The sequence below is a fragment of the Schistocerca gregaria genome, chromosome 1 (genome assembly GCF_023897955.1).
Source record: "Schistocerca gregaria isolate iqSchGreg1 chromosome 1, iqSchGreg1.2, whole genome shotgun sequence".
NCBI classification, from domain to species: Eukaryota; Metazoa; Arthropoda; class Insecta; order Orthoptera; family Acrididae; genus Schistocerca; species Schistocerca gregaria.
Window position 1 is genome coordinate 1151603121 of NC_064920.1, and position 19250 is coordinate 1151622370.

Consider the following 19250-nt stretch of genomic DNA (forward strand, 5'->3'; position numbering starts at 1 on the left):
AGAAGGGGCAGGAGAATGCACGACAACCACCACCAAACATGCATATTCATATGAACAAAGATTAGACATTACGCCAGTCATCAAACCTGAAGCTCTGTACACCAGCAAATTTATAATTCTCAACAGAAATGGCGAAACATCCTTAAGGAAGAATGAAGGATTATAAGGAAATTTCCTAGCCTGGACAAAACAGAGGATCAACAGAAATTGAAATCCTGTAAAGCAACAGAGAAATTGTCTAGCCTGCCAACAGACAATAGGAAAAAAGCATTTAAATTTTGTGGACATCTTCAAAGAATCCTAGTGAGTATACTATTAATCAAACAAGTTAAAGAGGACTTCAAGAAAGCCCAGAGAGAAGCTGTGAAAGTAGTAGAGAAGAATCTGTTTAGTCAAAAGAAAAACTGTTGGGTAGAATGAGGGTCCAGGAAAAACAGTAACCAAGTAAATTGAAGGGAGAAAATAACCAACAGAAAGAGAATAAGAGCCATATTAAAGGTCGAGAAAATGAATCCAAAAGTGCTGTGAGATCCAGCAAGCACCAAACACAAATAATAACAAATACTACTATTACTACTACAACAATAGTACTAAAAACAACAGTAATAATAATAATAATAATAAAAATAGACTGCACCTGTTCTAAATAAATTATCAAAAGTGTATACATTACTTATTGGAAATAGAAGAGAAAGGGCCTAATTAAGATTTGAGACAATATCCCTTTCAAGAATTATGTTGGTTTACTTTCGATTTCTTTGTTTTATGCCCTGAAAACTCATTGAGTCACTGAAGTCAAGTATAACAGCTGTGTCATATCCTATGGATAAGATGTCAGAGTTAACAGTTTGCATTGACCCAAGATACTGCAGTCCCTGGCAACCCTATCTGCTCTTTCATCTAGAACCTGAAAGCATCTACTACTTTAACTGGCTATGCTGTATCGATATTGCTGCTACATTTGGCACCAAAATCAGCTGCATATTTTTCAAGACAAGACACAGAGTTTTCATTTAAGCCATTTCCTGACAGGAAATTAATGTCAGTTTAATTTTTTCATATATGACAATATTATGAAAATGATGAACCACTACTCACCATATGGAAGAGATGTCGAGTCGTAGATTTGCACAACAAAAAAGACTGTCAAACAATTAAGCTTTCGGCTGTTTGACAGTCTCTTTGTTGTCCCTATGTGCAGCTCAGCATCTCTGCTATGTAATCTACCCTTTTCATAATATTATGTTTATTCCATCCTGGATTCACCATTGTTTGATTTTTTTATACATGTGGAATTTGTTTTCCACCACACTTATTATGACAGGATACTTCCCGGGACTGGATCAGACTCTGAATGTGGCTGTCCAGCAGGGATACGACTTCCTAAAATCCTGCCCCGAAATGAGATCCATCCTTCACGAAATCCTCCCCACTCCACCAAGAGTGTCTTCCCGCCGTCCACCTAACCTTCGTAACCTCTTGGTTCATCCCTACAAAATCCCAAAAGCACCTTCCCTACCCTCTGGCTCCTACCCTTGCAACCGCTCCCGGTGTAAAACCTGTCCTATGCACCCTCCCACCACCACCTACTCCAGTCCTGTAACCCGGAAGGTGTACACGATCAAAGGCAGAGCCACGTGTGAAAGCACCCACGTGATTTACCAACTGACCTGCCTACACTGGGACGCTTTCTATGTGGGAATGACCAGCAACAAACTGTCCATTCGCATGAATGGACACAGGCCGACAGTGTTTGTTGGTAATTAGGACCACCCTGTGGCTAAACATGCCTTGGTGCACAGCCAGCACATCTTGGCAAAGTGTTACACCATCCGAGTTATCTGGATACTTCCCACCAACACCAACCTATCCGAACTCCGGAGATGGGAACTTGCCCTTCAGTATATCCTCTCTTCTCGTTATCCACCAGGCCTCAATCTCCGCTAATTTCAAGTTGCCGCCACTCATACCTCACCTGTCATTCAACATCATCTTTGCCTCCACACTTCCGCCTTGACTTATATCTCTGCCCATACTCCTTGCCTTTAAATATGTCTGCTTGTGTCTGTGTATGTATGGATGGATGTGTGCGTGCGCGCGCGAGTATATACCTATCCTTTTTTCCCCCTAAGGTAAGTCTTTCCGCTCCCGGGATTGGAATGACTCCTTACCCTCTCCCTTAAAACCCAGATCCTTTCATCTTTCCTTTTCCTTCCCTCTTTCCTGACGAAGCAGCCGCTGGTTGCGAAAGCTCAAATTCTGTGTGTGTGTTTGTGTGTTTTATTCATTGTGCCTATCTACCGGCGCTTTCCCGCTTGGTAAGTCTTGGAATCTTTGTTTTTAATATATTTTTCCCATATGGAAGTTTCTTTCTATTTTATTTACACTTATTATTCTGTTACAGAACTTCTGGCTCAATCAGTCTCACCCCACTCCTCAGTTGGCAAAAATGAGATACCTTCAGTGAAGTAGTACATTTGCTTCAGCACCAGTCATCAGTGTTTGTATACTACAACAATGCAACGAAGCTGCTGCAAGAGCTCCACTGCTGAATATGTGTGAGTATTAAGGCGGCAACTGCATGAACCAAGTGCACTGTTGCCACACAAACCATGTTACTAACAGACATCTGTTCTTCATAATGCTAGACGTGCCTGCACCTTTGGCAAGGGTCTGGCTCTCCATACTCTCAGTATAGCCGGCTGCACAACACTATGTGTCACTAAAAGTAACTGCTTCTAATCATTAATTTGTCAGGAAGACCGACAAGATATGATGTGACAGCATCCTTGTACAATAAATTCTGTGAGATCTAGCTGCCACCTGATGGAAAGATAAAATAGGGTGTCAACTATACCAAATCTCCAAATAGTTCACTAGATCTTAAGTCAGGGAGTAGTTTAGTGAGTCACCTTTTTCTACTTTGTGTACTTTTTGTGGGTATTTAAGCTGTAATATGTTGTGATAAGTGTACTTAACACTTTTTACACAGGATACTATCTAGTATCTTCCTTCAAACATGGTTTTACACAGAGTTGTGTATGTGGATCTTATATTTAAAATTTTCTTCAAGTATGAAAGTGTTTCAACATTTGTTAACTGAAATGTTGGTGTGTGTGTGTGTGTGTGTGTGTGTGTGTGTGTGTGTGTGTGTGTGTGTGTGAGAGAGAGAGAGAGAGAGAGAGAGAGAGAGAGAGAGAGAGAGAGAGAGATTGTGTGTGTGTGTGTGTGTGTGTGTGTGTGTGTGTGATTAGAAATGCCAATTGATAGTTCTCACTACTTAATTGCAGCTCTAAAGTAATTCTTGCATGCCACACTGCATGTTACACAATAGTCTTCATCAAATTTTATTCTGCAGTGCTAAACAACTACGACTGCAACCTTGTGATCTGAACTAACACAATAATATTGAGACTGCCAATTTTTGTTACTGAATTCTGCAACAAAAGAATGGAACTTTATCATTGCTATGAATGTTGAGGGAGAGGGAGGAAAAAATAAAAAAAATTATGGCTTTGAAACATTCTTTATGTTTCTAGTTAAAGAAACGCTATACATCATTTGACTGATCCCTTTACAAAGGATCACATTAAAAACTGCTCACTCAAAACCGCCGACTTCATCTGCGATTTGTCTACCAAAAAGAATTCTTTACAACGAATTAAAATTATCTACAAATATTTTGCTTTGACATACGAAAAAATTACAAGATGTTCACATCAATTCTAAGTCTTTTTTACAAGCATCGTTTGTTTAAAAAAAATACAACAACAACAAAGGGATAGTTTGGCCTCAGGAATTTTAAATTCCCTTAAAGAACACTGACGGCCCAAATTCCACGTTTCTCTTATCTCTGTACATTTTACAGGCATGTGAATTTACAAAATGCGAGAACACACGAAAATTATAATAATGGGCTTGCCACCCCACTTCACTTTCTAAGGACAAAGCATATTACCAATTATACTATGACAAATACACAGTCAGTATTTCTCAACTGTTTTCACCAAACACTTAGATAAAATTTGGCCACAGAAATTTTCAACTGCACACACTACTTGGACCACAGCCTCCATAAATGCTCTGTATTATAACTCTCGAGATTACAAAATGTTGCAGGACGACACGAGACATGGCAGCACCTATTGAAGCAACTAATAACTGATTTAACTTCATTTTATAAAGGTAAGTGAAATTCTGTTCTTAATGTTCCGAATCCATAGAATTTTATCTCATAAAATTACTCTGACAAGTTATTCTGAAAGACACATATTAAGTCATAAAGAAAAAAATAACTATTTCTTTGATCAAAAATATAATTGCCGAGATTGCTCACTCACTAAAAAAAGTATTTATTCTTCCTTATATTTAGAAAAACAATCACCGAATTCATAGTACGTCACATCTGCAAGATCCCTACCTCAGAAGAATCGGTCGGCAGAACATTATTTTTGCAAATCAAACTTTTGTCCCTATATGTTACCTGAGGGGACGTATCCAATATCTACAACACAACATTATATTACTATTAAATTACACGCATACTCTCTTCTCGTAATAAAATAAATTAGCACTCAGACACAACTCAAGTTGTACAATGTCGCTCACATGTGATTTAACAATTTATACACGTCCTGTCGCAGGAATAAGACTGCGTAGGAAATGCTTGCATCAGCAGCTGACTGAATAAAGGAACCTATCTAGGGGTAAAAAAACAACAACAAATGGAATAAAATACAAAAGGTACGGTAATAAATTAGAATGCCTCACTGCTGATACAATTGCTTCCTAAACACATTATCATCGTGACTGAGACGATTCTTCTTTTTTGTGCAAGTCTACGACATGGGGTGGTGGTGCAGCAGGGGAGCTCGGGCAAGCCACTTTGTGGGCCATGGTCGGCAGTGATGTCCGATGGTGCAAGTGATGATTGTTGGGGCTGGGTGCCTTTGCACGCTGGTGTGGCTGTGGGAAAGACTGGAACAGTTTCGCACGCTGCTGTTCCTCTTCTTCGGCACGGAAAGCGGCGGCCACGAGAGGATTGAAACGTAACTGAACAGGGTCAAAACGGTATGCACTGTCTCTGAAGGGATCAGCTGGTGGCCAGCCTGGAGGTACAGGCCCAGGAGCAAAATGTGGAGGTGCTATGGGTGGCGGGGGGCGTAGCGACCCAGGCGGAGCATGCCTCGCTGTCAGATAGTGATAACCTGTCCTTCCCAAAAGTACTACATCGTCCTCTTTGGGTCGCGGCTCCTCCTTCACCCGTACGGCCTCTTCAGGTGCAGCACCAGCGGCAGATGTGCCGTTACGTATGGGAGATCTGTCGCGCACTACTGCCTGTTTGGCATGTTGTTGCTGCTGTTGATGCTGATGCTGTTGTTGCTGCTGTTGCTGCTGCTGTTGCTGCTGCTGCTGTTGTAACAAACGCTCTCTTTCACGTTCAAGTTCACGACGTTCCTTCTCGCGTCGCTCACGTTCCCTTTCCCGTTCAGCTTCCAACTTCCGCTGTTTCTCTCGTTCGCGCTGCTCTTCACGTTCCCTCTCTCTACGGCAGCGTTCCCTTTCACGTTCTCTTTCTTCCAATTCTGCTCTCCTCTCCAGCATGCTTGGTTCTGGTTTCAGACCCCATGGACCAGCAGCAGCTGCAGCTGCTGCTGCAGCTGCAGTTACTGGAAAACCAGCTGTTGTTCGCTGTAACCTGTAAGCAAACAGAAAGAGAAATAATTCCAAGTATTTTCCTTTTATAAACATCTTTAAATGACAATATAAAATACATGTATGTGTTGGAGAATGTAACAGTAAGGATTCCAGTTGTTTCACAACTACATAAATTTATGGCAGTAAAACTGCATGAAGAGCCTCCTCTGTTTCTAACACTTATGTCTGAGCCTTAATTACTGGCTTCACACAATACAAGTAATTAACTGATCTAAACTGCACAGCTATGGGAGGAAAAATGTACTAATGTTTGCAAAGCACAGGAATCATTCCTGACGTGGCAAAGGGCAATCTCCTGAACAAACAAAATTAGAAAGAAGGGGACAGTAAAGCAAATGGAGAAATCTCTTCTACACGAAGAATGTCTTGGATTCTTCTCAACTAGAAAACAAGATAATATTGCTGTAAGTGACGACGTCACTGTCGTGAGCTTGACACAGAAGTTTTGTGACTGATGATGCAGGATCTGTCTCTCATTGTGATTATGACTCAATGTAATGGCAGCTTGTTCTTCTGTGTGATCAACAGTATTTTTTCTATGGATCCCAAAGAGTTTTTAAGAGAAATTTTAAATTTGCACAGAGAAAGACTGACTGGCCAGTCCAACATAGAACAGATGACATACAACAAACGGTGACAAAACAAGATTATCAACAGTTTCCTTTCTTAAATTTATGTAACATATATGCAGAGAAGATTCTGGATATTTTTTGGATATTAAAACATACAATAGTTTAGCATACCATTACTGTCAAAGGAAAGTCTTACTGAAGTATCCAGAGCATTCACTGAAGAGAATAGCAAAAAAGGAAAGTACCAAACAACAAGCTAATGGAATCACTGTACGAGCTAAATAGCAGTCTATGAACAACTACAATGGCACCACTTTAGCAAATTATACTCTTCATGCACTCGAATCAAACACAAAAGATTGATGGCAGGAAGCTGATGAACAGCTGAGGTTCTAGGAAGGAAACATGATCTTCAGTAAAAACATCACAAGTAAAAACACAGATGATGGACATAGTTCATGAAGCAGAGCATGAAAATATCTAGGAAGCATTAATACAAGGGTGACAATAAAGCATAGTTAGAGATATGTAAGAAATAACCAGTAATTTTTTCTCACTGGGGCTGTATTAAAGACAGAGTTTGAAAGGAAACAGAAGAGATCTGACAACTAATGGTTTCATACCCTGCCTGGAAAAATAAAAACTATGAAAATTCTACTACAATTAATTTCTGATTAAAAATCAATTTTCAGTCCTACATCTAATATCAAATATAGAACCATAAAATATGCTTTGACATTAATTTTAGTCTACGAGGAACTGTATTATGTACAATGTATCTTTAACAACAAGAACATACTCTCATAATACTGTTACATATTTCCTCCTCATAATATTGTTACATCCCATCCTGGATTTTCTGTTGTTTGACAATAAGAAAATGGTTACTGCATAAGCAACTGGAGTTTCAGAAATGGCAAAAAACTATGTGCAAATGGAAATACTGTTTTAATTAACAATGAGACTAAGAGTAAGCAAGTCAAAGAATTTACTACTAATACACAAGAAATTTATTATCTCACAACCAAGGATTATGTAATTATTTGTGGACAATATATGACGCAGAACATCAACAGATCTTAAATACTGTTACAGAGTGCAATGCCAGATACATCAAGGAACACCTTACTTTCATTATGTGAACCTATGCTATTTGCTTACTATCATAATAATAACAATGAGACAAAATCACAACTTCTTTGTTACACTATTTGCACAATTAATTGGCCAATGGGGTGGGGTGGGAGGGGGGGAGCGGGGGGAGCGGGGCGAGGGGGGGGGGGGGGGAAGCAGAGCTAACTCTGTACATCACTTTTTGTCAAACACTGCAGAATGTAAACAACATGTATCCAAAATGTATTCAACATGTATTTCATGTGTAGAGGGCCTCGTGGTGCCAGAATAAAACTGAATCTAATGTTCTCTATCTTGTTTGAAGCAATTACCGATTCCACACAGGCCCGCCAATGAACCAACTACTAACCTGCTCCAGTGATCGTGGACTGGTCCGAGAGCTCCAAGGGGTGGAAGATCTCTTGGAGGAGGAGGAAATACTGATGCCCCAAGTCCAGGAAATGCTGAGTTAGGACCAGCAAACGTAGCTGGATAGCGACCAAATGGAGATACACCACTCGCTGAAAATGAAAGTGTTGCATTCTTACAGATTACATAAATAAAGCACGGAAAACACTAATAAACTACAAACACAATGTATGTTCAAGAAACTTTTGAAAGAGTAATTCATTTCTCTATACCCCTAAATGTCCCAGTTCTTTTCCCCTTAGCTACTTTTTCCTCATTCACTTCAAAACAATGGCTTAACTATCCCAAAATGCTGAAGATTCATTTCCTGATTTAAAATCTAATCACATGTCTCTTTCCTTCAGTATAAATTATCTAATAACATATCATATTTGTTATTGTAGCTAACAGAAGTATGACAATCTCAACATTACACGAGGCCAAATATCATATTCACACTGGGCAGCTAGAATGTTTCTTTCTGTTACATTATGGCAGAGCTTTCCACTCTGTCACCTTCAAAGCAGACAACCACGATTATCAGTAAAAGCACTCCGAGTCCTTACCACAGCACATATGAACTACTCTCCAATTTTCAGTTTTTCAATTTTTTCACTAAGTCTCTTTTCAGGTCAATACATAATTTCAAAATATACAGAATTATAATGTAGAAACGGAAGTACCCACCATAAAAGCACCAACAATTTACCCACATTCGAGTTTGCTTAGCTTCAACATACCGCACCCACAACTACACAGAATACTGTTCTGACCACGACTGATAACTGTAACATATTGAGAACAATGCACAGGTGCCGTTCATGATCAAATACAACAGTGCAACCTGTAGGCTTGGTTATATCTGCATTTATGTTCAAGCATGCATTTCTCAAAGTTTGTCCGTAATTTTGTCCAGTCCCTAAATCACTCGATTATTCGGTAAAATTGTCATATGTATTCCAAATTAACATGTATGATAAGTAAAGTAAAACCAAATATCTAACTGACCATGATGAATTTTGATTCCAATTTTTGCTGACTTGAGAGTATACACTTTTTTTTAAATATCCAACCAATTTCAAAATTGATCTCTTGCTGTTTACAGGTATACAGCTCAATTCACATAGCTTTAGAATTTCAACATACCTAGATGTGAAGCAGGTGGATTAAGAAAGGTGGCCGGGTGAGGACCCGCATCAAAAGGCGGTGTTCTGTGGGTGGCAGCAAGTGTTGTTGCAAATGGAGGCAGGTCGTGAGGCCTCGTAGGTGGAAACAAATGGTTCGGTGGTCGCAGCAAGTCTGCCTTCCCTGCTCCAGCCTTTGCCTCAGCTTGCTGCTTCTGCTGGTGGTGGTATATTTCCCAGGCAATGCGAACATGCATTGCATTCCAACGTCCAGTTTTCTGCAAAATCAGGCAATACATAAATACACAGCAATTATGCACAACTTACATTCTGCGCTGCTCTTATGAATCATTAACTGAAATCAACAAGTCACCAACTGTGTAATTTGTTGTCTTAAGTAGAGTCAGCAATCACTGCTCCTGCTACTTCATTTGCAGTATTAAATAATAAATCAGTAAAAACAGAAACACTTACTTCTCTATTTTGCACAAGAAATGTGAGAACAGATTCATCTGAGAACAACAATGAAAATATTTAAGAGTTACATTCATTTCCTAAATCAGGCCTGGTTTAATGTTAAGCTTCTTACCAATAAAAAACAAAACAGTCCTCTTACAGGTTTCCTAATTTGTTTACTGTTAACAAGAAACACAGAATCTCTATTCACCTCTTGATTTAATCACTATAGGAAATTGTTCTGATCTGAAATAATGACTTCAAGTTTTTTTTTTTACTTTTAATGTGTTATTTTACGGACATTTGTTGCAAATGTATTCACTTCTGCTGGCAAATTAAATAAGAACCACCGATTTTTCAAACATGTCTATATCTTTGCAGAAATAATTATTTTAAAAAAAATCCCTAGATAAAATAATGTCATAAACCTCATTATCCAGAATTATCTGTGAAGAACCTAAAACTGAAAGCATTAAATCATGCACACATTTGTTGGTTGGTGGATTCTCCTTCCACCTCAGTTACATTTTTCAGTGACAGTCGTGTAGTTTACATCAGCAGGTACCAGCACAATTTCTGAATGCCTAATCCACGAGCACTTAAAGAAGATGTCTGTCGGGAGTCACAAATGCTTTAATACAGACAGACGGTGCTTCAAAATATCATGTATATTTTAATCTTTCAGTAAAAGCTTCTGCACTAACTAACCAGACATTACTGTGCTGCATACATTAGTTTTATAAGTGAAACAAAATTATCAACTAACTAATAACAGATCTTTCCAGCCTGGTAAGTTAATAATACTATATTTCAAAATAGAGCAGTAGGGTATGATATATTACCCAGTTCCTGTCACAAGATCAATCACCTTAGGGTCATAATTACACAGAATCCTAAAATGAGTATTTTGATACACAAAATAAATGGCAAGAAATGAAAATTCCACATGATTATCAGGTGTTTAAAAAGCAACCATTTTGTAAACTGCTTTTGTTTTGTAACAAACAATGGCATGCTATCTTTTAAAACAAGTCACAATCACAAACTGTGACTACACAACTATTTACCACTTTACAATTCAAGAATGGTTGTCAAAGATGGAAAATTACCCGTTAACCCCTTTACTTATTTTTTTCAAATTATATTCAAAAAATATTTGTTTTTATTAATGAGAAAATCCTATAATGAATGACATTACTAATAGGCACGTAAAGATGCCTTTTAAAGTTACAAAATTTTGAAAACCTGAAGTTTGCTCGTGCACCGGACTTTAACTAAAATATCCTGAAATTTGAAGTCATTTTTTAGTTTGTGTCTAACTGTGAAGTCTAACGAAGTATTTCACAATAGTTTCCTGGGAAAATAAATCTTGGGAGGAGCTGACTGGGGCACAGTAGATGTATTTATCTCACACCACTGGCAAGTACCTGTCACTCAGCTGACTTTTAGTCTCTAATGAAGTAACATCACATCCTCCTTCACTATCTGAGCCATTAAATTCAATGTCAAAGTCAATAATTCTTTTTGAAAGCATTGCCTAAACAACAATAGAGGACAGAGCATGCATTTTGTTGTCAGCTACCCAAACCTGCACACAGTATAGACAATATCTAGTGGCAACCGCCTCTATCAAAATGCAACAGCCAGGCTGTAAATGTAGTACCAGATGCTCTCTAGTGGCCAAACATGTAAGTATCAGTGCTGAAATGGATATAAGTCGAATTTTATTTTTTCGATTGTATCTACTTACGTTGCCCGAGTATACTCATAATAAAAACAGTAACTCGGGGCATTATGTTAATGGGGTTAAATGTACACAAAGATACAATATCATGGTGCATCAATATGTACAGTCTGTGAAATTAAACTAACGCACAAAAGCAATTTATAGCCATGGACTGACACTATTGGGAAACTGAATCATTTGACTTACTGCCTGAGGTTCTTATGAGAGGATTGCTCGAACTTCAGAATTTGTTGGGACTGTGCTGGATCAAGAGAAAGTTCAGAAACATCATACCACTAACTTGTCCATTAAATGAACCCTTCGAAGAATACAATGTAGACAGCAATGTTGGAGAATCAATTACCCTGATCAGAATGTGTGCAGGGAGAAAGACAAATGGTTACGAGTGCATGATTCAGCTCCGTTAATGGATTATGGTTTACTGCATGAACCAAGATTGGCTACCTTTACTATGGACAGCTGTTAAAGCTGAAGTTTTTGCTGTAAGAGGTAAGTTGATGTCGTCAAGAAAAATGTAAATATTAATTTCTGACCATTACTTTCTGATATCAAAGTAACACTTGCATAATTATGACTCTAAAGGTTTAGAGACAACCCTTTTAAACACAAGACTAAGACTAAGTGAATATTTGAATACCAAGTTTGTGTATATCCTTAATATAATGACCACTGCAATATTTATGTCAACAACCATTATTAGGAAATACTTGTGTGACAGCAGAGTGGCACTGCATGCATTGTTACAGGACTTGCTACTTTTAGGAAGAGGATGTGTAGAACAACTAACTACAGCTACGTAAGCAGGTGAGCACCTACCACTGGCTTGGGTTTCGAGGGATCACCCATCTGCTGCGGAAAGAAAAGAAAACAAAGCATTACTTATTAGAACAGGGAAATGCATTCATGCAGTATGGACAGGTTTAAATATAATGTTACAGGATAATGGCACAATCACAGGTTTAGGGATCCATTTAGAGTTCATTTATTTTATAGATTTTATTAACATTGGCATAAATGGTATGGTATTAACATAAGGATAACAGTTAAAATGTTTTATTAATGGAACCCACATAGAGAAGCAATCATCTATGAGGGACATGCTATCAAATTTTTCACAGGTATGCAAACTACAGCAATCAGCAAATACAAAAAGCATACAACACTGAATGATTAATATGAAATGACATACAGCAGTGCTTAAGAGTATTACACAAATTGCATTATGTATTACAACATACTTGCATGTCTCCCCTTTCTAAAAATGAATAAATAAGGGATGATAGCTATTGAATAAATTCATCCTGTCTGTCAGTTCATTTTAGTGAGGCATTAATAACTGGTTGCTGGTGACAATTACTTAAAGAAGAAGAAAAATTTACAATTGAGAAACATCTATGACAGTAATTTTGACATATAATTTAAACATAGTTCTTATTTGCTTGGTTTTATTGAAGATGAATCTCTAGATATATTTCTGCATAAGCAGTGCTAGTCATGAGCTTGTCGAGAACCAACACAATATGGCAAAGCAGTAAGCCAAGCCACAGCATGGTGACATAAATGGAGTATCACTGCATGCAGGCGATTTATTTAAGATTATATAAGATGCAAAACACACATATTAAACATATACCTTTGGTGTGAATGTGGGAAGGTGACTGGGAGGTGCAAATGGTGTTGAACCTCCAAGGCTGGGATGTAACAGTCCCGGTGAGAAACCAGGGTAACTTGTCAGACCAAGGTTCTGACGGTAGAATGGCGAGTCGACACTCCCGAGCTTTGGAATATCCTTAAACTGAAACAACCCAGATATTTAAAATACTGCATTAACTTTACCAAAAAGGGAAGTTAAGACAGTTAAAGGCAACAACAAACTGAAAAAAGGAAAGACTTGTACGCAATGTCATTATATCATCTTTTTGGGTCTTTTTTTCCATAAAAAGTATAAATTTTCAAACTAATGTAAACATTACAGAAGTAACTAGATCAAAGAAGCAGAAATAAGTATTTTTCTCATAACCAAAGTATAAATTTTCAAACTAATATGAACATAATGGAGGTAACTAGGCCAAAAAAGTTGAAATAATGTATCAACACGGGACTTACCAAAGGAGGTGGGAAGAGCGTGGGACCCGGGGGAGGAGGTGGCAACAGAGGTGCTGTTGTATGCTGATGAACATGTGTGTGCTGGTGTTGGTGATGATGCATCTCAGTTCGTAAATATGGTGGCGGACCTACGTTGAGAGAGCGATCTTGTGATGCAAGAAACCTGTTGTCTAGCTCTCGGCGCAAAAGATCTGCTTGATCTGTAAACAAAAACATGGAATTATAGTACTAAAAGAAGAAGCATACATACGAAACAAAAATGTAATGTAACACATTCTTGATCAATCCAACGTGTACTCTGTAGGGGACACTTTTACATATGATGGAATGGGTCCCATTATTTTCTTATTATTCACTGCCTGTCATTGCTATTCCCACTGTAACAACTTAAAAACTTGCACAATTATTCACAGATAATAAAATACACCCACTACATTATAAAACACCAAAATCGGGACTTGGGTTATGGAACAAAGTAGACAGTGAAAGATCTACACAATGTCAAGGACAAACAACTACATCTCACAAGCACCCGTGAAAATAATAAAAATACTGACTCCTACAGCTGTTTTCCAATGTTTCCCTACTAAAAATAAACATAAAAAATAATAAAAGGTGCGGTGTGGAGCAATCTACATTCCATAAACAACCTGTGATGTACCAGAAGAAACTTCATTGCCTTTAAATGGTGAAACACATTACATCAGGTCTAATTTTAAATTAAAAATTATTCTGATATTCACATAATGTAGCTTATATTTAGATGACTACTGTACCAATGAAATCTTTAATTCTACCTTAGACCATGTTTCCTCAGATAATAGATACTATTCACTAGGATATTACAGAAAAAAGAAGGAAAAAATGTTAACTGTTCGCATGCAAGAAATTGGAAATAAAGGATCTAAGACTAACAGAGACAATGCAATATTATTTGTAACTAACCATATGCTTTGCATACTTTTGGTACTACAAATTAACAAATTTTGATAGCGTTAATGGCATCATTACGTGGACACTTACTTGACTGAAAGAGAGACTCTGCAGAAAATGGATTTGGGTTTGTTGTAACAGCTGGGAGACCTAAAGTAGCTGCAGATGCAGCAGCAGGAGGGAGAGGTGGTGCAAACATAGGAGGTGGAAAACCGTGTGTGGGAGGATGTAGTGGATGAGCCGTTGCCAGCGGCACAGGGGGCGGAGTTGGCCTCGGAACCGTGCCTGCCGGGGACAGCTGAGGCCCGCTCGAACTGCAAAAAAACAAGATTGGTGCATTAATTAACAAACACGATATGAAATGGATAGACTCTTCTTATATAAATGACACTTTCCCACATGCATGGAAAAATACTTCTCATTAAAAAACAATATACAAAGCAACAAAGATTAATAACATCTGTGATTATATACGAGGCTATAACAAAGTTTCTGTCCGAGGGCTTTGCCGCAACATACATGCTACGTAGCACAACTCCGAGGCAGGTATATAAGCAAGTAATACTAGTGGTATTCATGTCGTTCCAATGTTTGTGCAGTGGAAATGTGAACTGTGATGACATTATTACCAAATGCAGGACTGACATACTGTTATTTTCACATCTCGGCTGCCAAAGGACAAACATCAGTAGATATACATCGGAGACTGAAGAATACGAACGGGGCAGTTTGTCTGTGAAAAACCAATGTTGAGTACTAAGATCAGTTCTCAGTACTGCTGCTTCATGAAAACACAGGTACGCATATCACAAATGTTCTAACACTAAAGTTATGTACACTAAGGTGGCAGACACTATCACCCATCCTACAGTCCTGATCTCCCACCACACCATTATCTTGCCTTCGGTCCCCTAAAAACTGCCTGAAGAGGTTGACTATTCTGTTGGATGAGGATGTGCAGCAGGCAATTACAGACTTTTTCAAGCAGTAGGAGAAGGCGTTTTACCAAACTGGCATCTTCAACCTGGTGCATTGGTGCAATGATTGCCCTCTTGATTTTTTCCTGATCAGCATACTGATTCTGGACTGTGCAGCCTTCGAACAGAAACTTTTTGATTGCCCCTTGTATTTTTTTTTAATTATGTGAGGGATTTAGAATTTATTTTTATGCTGAAATCTAATCTAGTCTTAATTCCTTTAAAGGTTTCATGTGCAAAACCAGTAAACTGCAAATTTAAAACATAAGTTTTCTCAGATTAATTGACTTAGCATGTACCATATTTGGCACAGCAACACATTGACAAAAAACAGACAGTGACACCAAACTGCTCACAAATTCTTAGTGTGTGAGACATTAATCACTGCATATATGGCAAAAAACAAGAGGATCATTTAAGTGATTACCAGGCATTAGGTAAAGGCTAAGAGACACAAATCAAACATTCAACATGGATAAGATGAATCTACATAACTAAGTACCACATGAAGAGTAGCCAGAACGAATGATACAGGTAAAATAAACAGGAAAAAAACTAACCAGAATGGAAAAACCAGTAACACAAACATAGTAAGCAAGGGAGTATACACCTGAACTAGTTACAACACAATTTTCGGATTTGGTTGCTCAAGGAACCACGATCTTGGAAAGATTGACATTATCTTGTATTCTTGATGTCACTGTTTGCTGCAAGAGTTATTGTATATGCTAATCTATTTTTATTGTGTTTTATTTTGGATATTATTTGATTTTTAGTTCAAGAAAAAAATTCAATTTAGACATTAAAACCATAAAACATATAAGGTAATTAAATCAAAGGAAATAGTTATCATATCCTACACTTAAGTTTTGAGGAAGTAAATTTTTTAACACTCCTGTATTTGTCTCTACATTTAAATTGTTGAAAACTTTATCAACAGTATGCAATAATTTTGAGTAATCAGAATTTTGTTGGGCCATAACAAGAATCAATGTGTCATTGAACTACATTTACTGATCAGACACTACTGCAAATTATTTAATGATCCAAACAGAGTCAGATACTGCTTTCTCCAAAGAGACTTGGAATTCTCAGTATCACATACCAATGTATAAACTCTTGTCACTTGTAATGCATAGTGCTCTACTGTGTGACCAGCTTTCGGTACTCACACCTTGAAATCATTTAGGCCTGATGACAAGGCTACCGAGTAAATCCCGCTGTATTCTAACTCTCTGCATGTGAGGGCATGGAGATCTGGAGATTGTAATGGCCACGGTGTAAGGCGAATTCAGCCGTCCCACCTGCCAGACATTTGGGAAATTAGAGCACAGTGACTACATATTGAGAGATGCTGATCCACTTTGTTCAAACAACTCTGGCTTACTTCCCATAAGCTACTGTACAATTCTTGTGAGAAAGAATATTACGTTATGTCATAATTCAACTGGACATTTCTATCTTGCTGTTCATTAATTGTCGTTCACCTAATATTAAATACTGGCCAAAACCTGTTTATACAATTATGGCTATACTAATATGAAGAGTGCTAACAATTAAGACAGGATTTGCAGAAACTCACCTGACCCAGGCTGGAGCCTTGGAGTAGGCAAGACTAGAAGACACTTGTGCAGCTGAGCTGAAGGGCGACGAGCTACACGAAGTGATAGCTATACTAGGGAGTGCTGCACCAGCACTCACCGGTGTGATGCTGCCGCGGCTCAGGCTGCTCACGTTGCTGCTGCAAGAAAACCACAGTATATCCATTAGTCGACTGAAAGAGGCCACCCAATACAAGTATTTCACGACAATATGATTAAAATAACTTGTCAGTTGGCGTCTGCCATTTGCCACTACAATGTCTCTACAGCAGTTGTCACCTACTCTTCACATGATCAATTGTGCTAGCAAACAGACCACATTTGTTTCCAGCATTTATTGGTTGCAGTCTAACCGCCAGCAGGCAGGGCCCAGTGTTTCAACTGTTCAATGATACTTGTTCCGAGTATGTAGGATAAGAGAAGGGAAACTTGGTTGTGGTGTGTGTATTGTCAACAGTCACAAAGTTGTTGCAAGGTACAATGGCTGTGCAAAAAGTGACTAACTTTTCTTTATAAACTCAGTCTTTATTCAGATACGATTGTTTGGCACTAATCAACTTCAAGGTAGTTCCCTTGAACTTATAGGCACATCTCCTAATGCTCCTGCCACTGCTGGAAGCATTGTTGCACAGCCTCTTTTGGTCTGGTGCACAGCTGCTCCATCAAATTCTGCATTATGTCTTCCATGTTCTGAAATTTGGTCCCTTTCAGAGTCTTTTTTACAGTTTAGGGAAAAATTAGAAGTGCTAGTTCAGTGGAATAAAGGAAACTGAAAATCCACAGCTGTGTTGAATCTGACATGACGCTCACTGCCTACAAATCCGGCTGTTTGTATCTCACTACTGCACAAAGGTGATGGAGAAACTCTCGGTAGTACTCCTTATTTGCTTTAGTACCTTCTGGGGTGTAATCGTGATGGACTTCACCATTGGCCTCAAAAAGATGGCCAGCACGACTTTTACATTGCTGTGGATCTGCCTTGCTTTTTTTTAATTCTCAGGGACGCTGGGTGCTTCTGATGTGATGACTGTGCCTTTGTTTCAGAGTCGTACACTTAAATCCAACCAGCACGTCCTGTGCAATCTCCGAACAAAGATTCTTCAGCTCGGTCGTTTGCAACCTTCGGCACAAATTTTGTTGAGAGTTTCTCGACGTCCAAATGTTCCATTAAAATGGAGTTAATAGATCCAATATCAATTTTAATCTCATTTTCAAGTTCTTTGATCACGATTCAGCTATGCTGCATAACTAGGGCCCTTACGTGATCAACAACAACCTCATTTGTGGATGTTGGGGGTCTACCTGAATGTACTACTCTTGACTGATAAGCAGCTATCTTTGAAGCATTTGTGCCCCTCTTCTAGCTGCGTGGTACCCATTGTTTCATCCTCAAACACTTCTTGAGCTTGCAGATTGTTTCAACTTGAGAACCGCCAAGCTTCAAACAAAATTTGATGCAATAACGTTATTCGACTTTTTCTGTCATTTCGGCCACAGCACAAAATCCAATGACTACCACTTACATTTGTTCACTTCTCAACAGCTAGCTATCAACTGGTTTTTCCGGGTCACAAAAAAGAGCAGGCATCCCCATTACATATGCCTACAACCTCAGAGTCCATGTGCCCCAATGCTATTGCTGGTTTTACATTAAAAAAATAAGGTTGTAATCTTTTTGAACAACCCTCATATGACTGGAGGAACTCAATTCCAAGATGCCAAATAACAACTAATTTTAATCAGCCTATAATTTAACAAGTAAAAGAGTAACCAGAAACAAATGGTAACAATGCAAGTACAAAAACATCTACTTACTGTTGTCTTAAGAAAGGAGTAAAGGTTTAATTGTAAAGATGCTAGATGGAAGCAAAATAAGATAAGTATGGCACATTAAAGGAGTTATTTCTAACTTTTTGTTAATCAGCAAAATTGCATATAACCCACAACGAAAAGGAGCTACACTTGTATTAAACAGCATAGCATAATTTTAAATTCAAGATACAGGCAGAGAGGAAAAATGAGAAAATAAGATGGTAGAGTGTTGTAAAAATAAAAGATTAAAAAGGAAATTGACTGGCTGCAGATTGTAAATATTGCAGGATGATGAGGAACACAGGAAAGGAAAATACAAAAATGAGTAGAAAATAGAATAGAGTGGTGTTAACACCTAGTTAATGGGTAGACAACATACATTTATAGGACAAGAAAGTGACAGTAGAAGGAAGAGACGGAAAGACAGAGGAATGAGAGATAAAGAGAAGGTGGGGTGAGGGGAAATGCTGCGAGTTTATGCAATTGCCGAACAAACAGAATGAACTCTACCTGTAGCTGTCCCTCTCTCGGTTTGGGCTGTGGCCCCGTGGCGAATGACTGCGACCTACGACAGGAGTCGTCAGAATATCACGGTGACTTGTGGTAGTCGTCGTTACCACTGCGGTAGCTGTTGCCACTGCTGGTGCCGTTGTTGTGGTGGCAATTGGAGCTGATGCTGAAAC

The 19250-nt window shown here is 38.5% G+C and overlaps 1 protein-coding gene across 3 annotated transcripts in view; it reads right to left on the minus strand.

Moving 5' to 3' along the window:
- Positions 1 to 3507: 3507 nt before the first annotated feature.
- Positions 3508 to 19250, minus strand: part of LOC126284061 (autism susceptibility gene 2 protein) — a 633203-nt gene continuing 617460 nt past the window's right edge. The window contains exons 9-17 of one of the 3 annotated variants that reach the window (XM_049982668.1): positions 19078 to 19243; positions 16737 to 16892; positions 14268 to 14491; positions 13245 to 13444; positions 12772 to 12933; positions 11955 to 11987; positions 8958 to 9213; positions 7774 to 7924; positions 3508 to 5698 (exon numbers count right to left, since the gene is read on the minus strand). In XM_049982668.1, the coding sequence (XP_049838625.1) occupies positions 4801 to 5698; positions 7774 to 7924; positions 8958 to 9213; positions 11955 to 11987; positions 12772 to 12933; positions 13245 to 13444; positions 14268 to 14491; positions 16737 to 16892; positions 19078 to 19243 (2246 nt within the window). In that variant the 3' untranslated portion in view covers positions 3508 to 4800. Of the gene's footprint in view, positions 5699 to 7773; positions 7925 to 8957; positions 9214 to 11954; positions 11988 to 12771; positions 12934 to 13244; positions 13445 to 14267; positions 14492 to 16736; positions 16896 to 19077; positions 19244 to 19250 lie in introns of all 3 variants that reach the window. The other 2 variants (XM_049982658.1, XM_049982679.1) reach the window with 2 other exon arrangements.